This window comes from Olea europaea, unplaced genomic scaffold, assembly GCF_002742605.1.
Source record: "Olea europaea var. sylvestris unplaced genomic scaffold, O_europaea_v1 scaffold13564, whole genome shotgun sequence".
Classification (NCBI taxonomy): Eukaryota; Viridiplantae; Streptophyta; class Magnoliopsida; order Lamiales; family Oleaceae; genus Olea; species Olea europaea.
The window spans coordinates 634-2,971 of NW_019231067.1; the positions used below are offsets into that span (position 1 = coordinate 634).

A 2,338-nucleotide genomic window follows, 5' to 3' on the forward strand; every position below is an offset into this window, starting at 1 on the left:
TTTTTTTTTTTTTAAAAAAAGTGACATTGTGTGACCTTTCTCCAATTCAGTCACACTTTATCATTGGAGCAATTAACCGGATGTATACGTGTGCTTTTCTGAAAGTTTAAACATACCAATTCATACTCTATTTTCTGGTACTACATATGAAAAAAAAAACTTTGAATCCACTACATGGATGCATGTAATGTGTTTGCTCATGTAATCCACTATCACTTTTTCCCCAAAAAAAGTGACATTGTGTCACTTTTCTCTGAAAAAGTGGCATTCTATCACTTTTCTCTGAAAAAAGTGGCATTCTGTCACTTTTTTCCAAAAATAGTCAAGCATTTTGGAATTATTAAGATACATATTCAAGGCCTGTTTTCTAGTAATAAACATAAAAAAGAAATCTTTGAATCAAGTACATTGATGCATGCATGGTGTTTGATGAAGGAGAATGTGAAAAATTAACATGCTGTCACTTTTTTCAGAAAAAGTCACAGAATCACTTTTTGGCCAAATAACTAGATGCATATTACTCGGTCACTTAAAAAAAAACAAAACTCACACAATCTCTTTGTAATATTTTTGTAGGTATGGATAAAATCAATGTCTTCATTTGTTATGGAGGCAAGTGGACACAAGATAATGAGTACACAAGTGACAAAATGACTGGAATTGTTGTCCCGATGGATTGCACGTACAACCACCTTGAGAGCATGATATGTTCTGTGATGAAAGTAAGTGCATCAACTCAGAGAGTAAAAATACAATATAGAGTGAAGAAAAACCTGCCTTTAATGGAGATTTCAGATGATATTTCACTAACATTTTATTTGGAGTTGAAGAGAAAGGATAAAGATCTTGCAAGCTTTCCATTGTGTATAGATGTGACAACGGTATCAAAAAGTCACGAAACTGAATTTGTTAATAATATACAATGTTTGGAGACTGTCAATTATGAAAAAAATGATATGCTACAATTGCAGTTTTGCAAAACTGTAATTGATAATTCTGTGACATCACTCAAAAATTACCTAGTATGGAAAAAATTGCGATTGATGTATACAATAGTTTGTCGGAAGTTGGAGAAACAACGAATGAAGGAGGAAGTGATATCATTTCAATGGTCACTATGGATGGAATTTCAAAAGATAAAGTGTTCAAGAACAAGACATTGGTTAAGAGAAGTATTTCGATATATGCGATACACAATAACTTTCAATTCAAGGTAAGTAAGTTGGACAAGAAAGAGTATGTGTTGAAATGTATTGATGATAAGTGTAAATGGACTTTTAGAGCTTCAAGACTTGGTGGAACCGATATGTTCAAGGTAAGGTATATAAAAAATGTCCATATATGCTCAAATAACATCATTTTGGGAGATCATCGTCAAGCAACCAGCTCAATAGTAGGAGAATTCATCATGTACAAGTATATCTCAACAAAAACAACATACACTCCTGTAGACATTATAAGTGACATGATGAATACCTATGGAGTGTCGATGAGCTATGAGAAAGCTTGGAAATCTAAGGAGAAAGCATTGGAATTAGTGAGAGGAGATCCTACAGAGTCATATGAAAAGCTTCCAGAATACTTGTACATGATAGAACAAACAAATCCTGGATCATTTACAAAAATTGAGACATATCAGGACAACAAATTCAAGTACCTCTTCATGGCATTAGGAGCACTTATTCAAGGGTGGAAGTATTGTAGACCAGTTATAGTAATAGATGCTACATTCTTAAAAGGCAACTATGGCGGAACACTATTCACTGCATGTACGTAAGATGCCAACAACAGTATCTTTATATTAGCATTTGGAGTTAGTGATTTAGAAACCAATGATTTTTGGGAGTGGTTCTTAAGTATGTTAAAAGAAGCATATGGTGAGCGAGAAGTTTGTGTATAATCTCAGATGGACATACAAGCATAAAAAATGCAATTCACAAAGTGTATGAGAATGCAATGCACGGATTATGTTCCTATCACTTACTAAAGAACTTTAAGTCTTCTTTTGGTGGGAAAAAAAGGGGAAAAAATATTGCAGAACATTTCAATAGGGCTGTAAGAGCATATTCTAAGACTGATTTTAAGTTCCATATGAAACAACTTGATGAAATCAATACAGGAATTCGATCAGATTTGGTATATTCTCATTGTTAACTTCTATAATAATTGATGTCACTTTTTGTTTAAAAAGTGACATTCTGTCACTTCTCGACCAAAGGGTGACAGAACGTCACTTTTTTTTTGTTAATAGTGATATGATATGTCACATTTTGTTTGAAAAATTTGTATGTGTTGATACTTTTTATTAAAAGTGAGTTTAAACAAAAAGTGACATTCT

At 32.8% G+C, this 2,338-nt stretch overlaps 1 protein-coding gene across 1 annotated transcript; it reads left to right on the forward strand.

The window, feature by feature from the left end:
• Nucleotides 1-1,024: 1,024 nt before the first annotated feature.
• Nucleotides 1,025-1,769, forward strand: LOC111375307 (the record flags this gene model as incomplete). The annotated part of the gene is made up of 1 exon (XM_022998105.1): nucleotides 1,025-1,769. A coding segment is annotated over exon 1 (745 nt), but the record flags the coding sequence as incomplete, so codon positions are not given.
• Nucleotides 1,770-2,338: the final 569 nt, after the last annotated feature.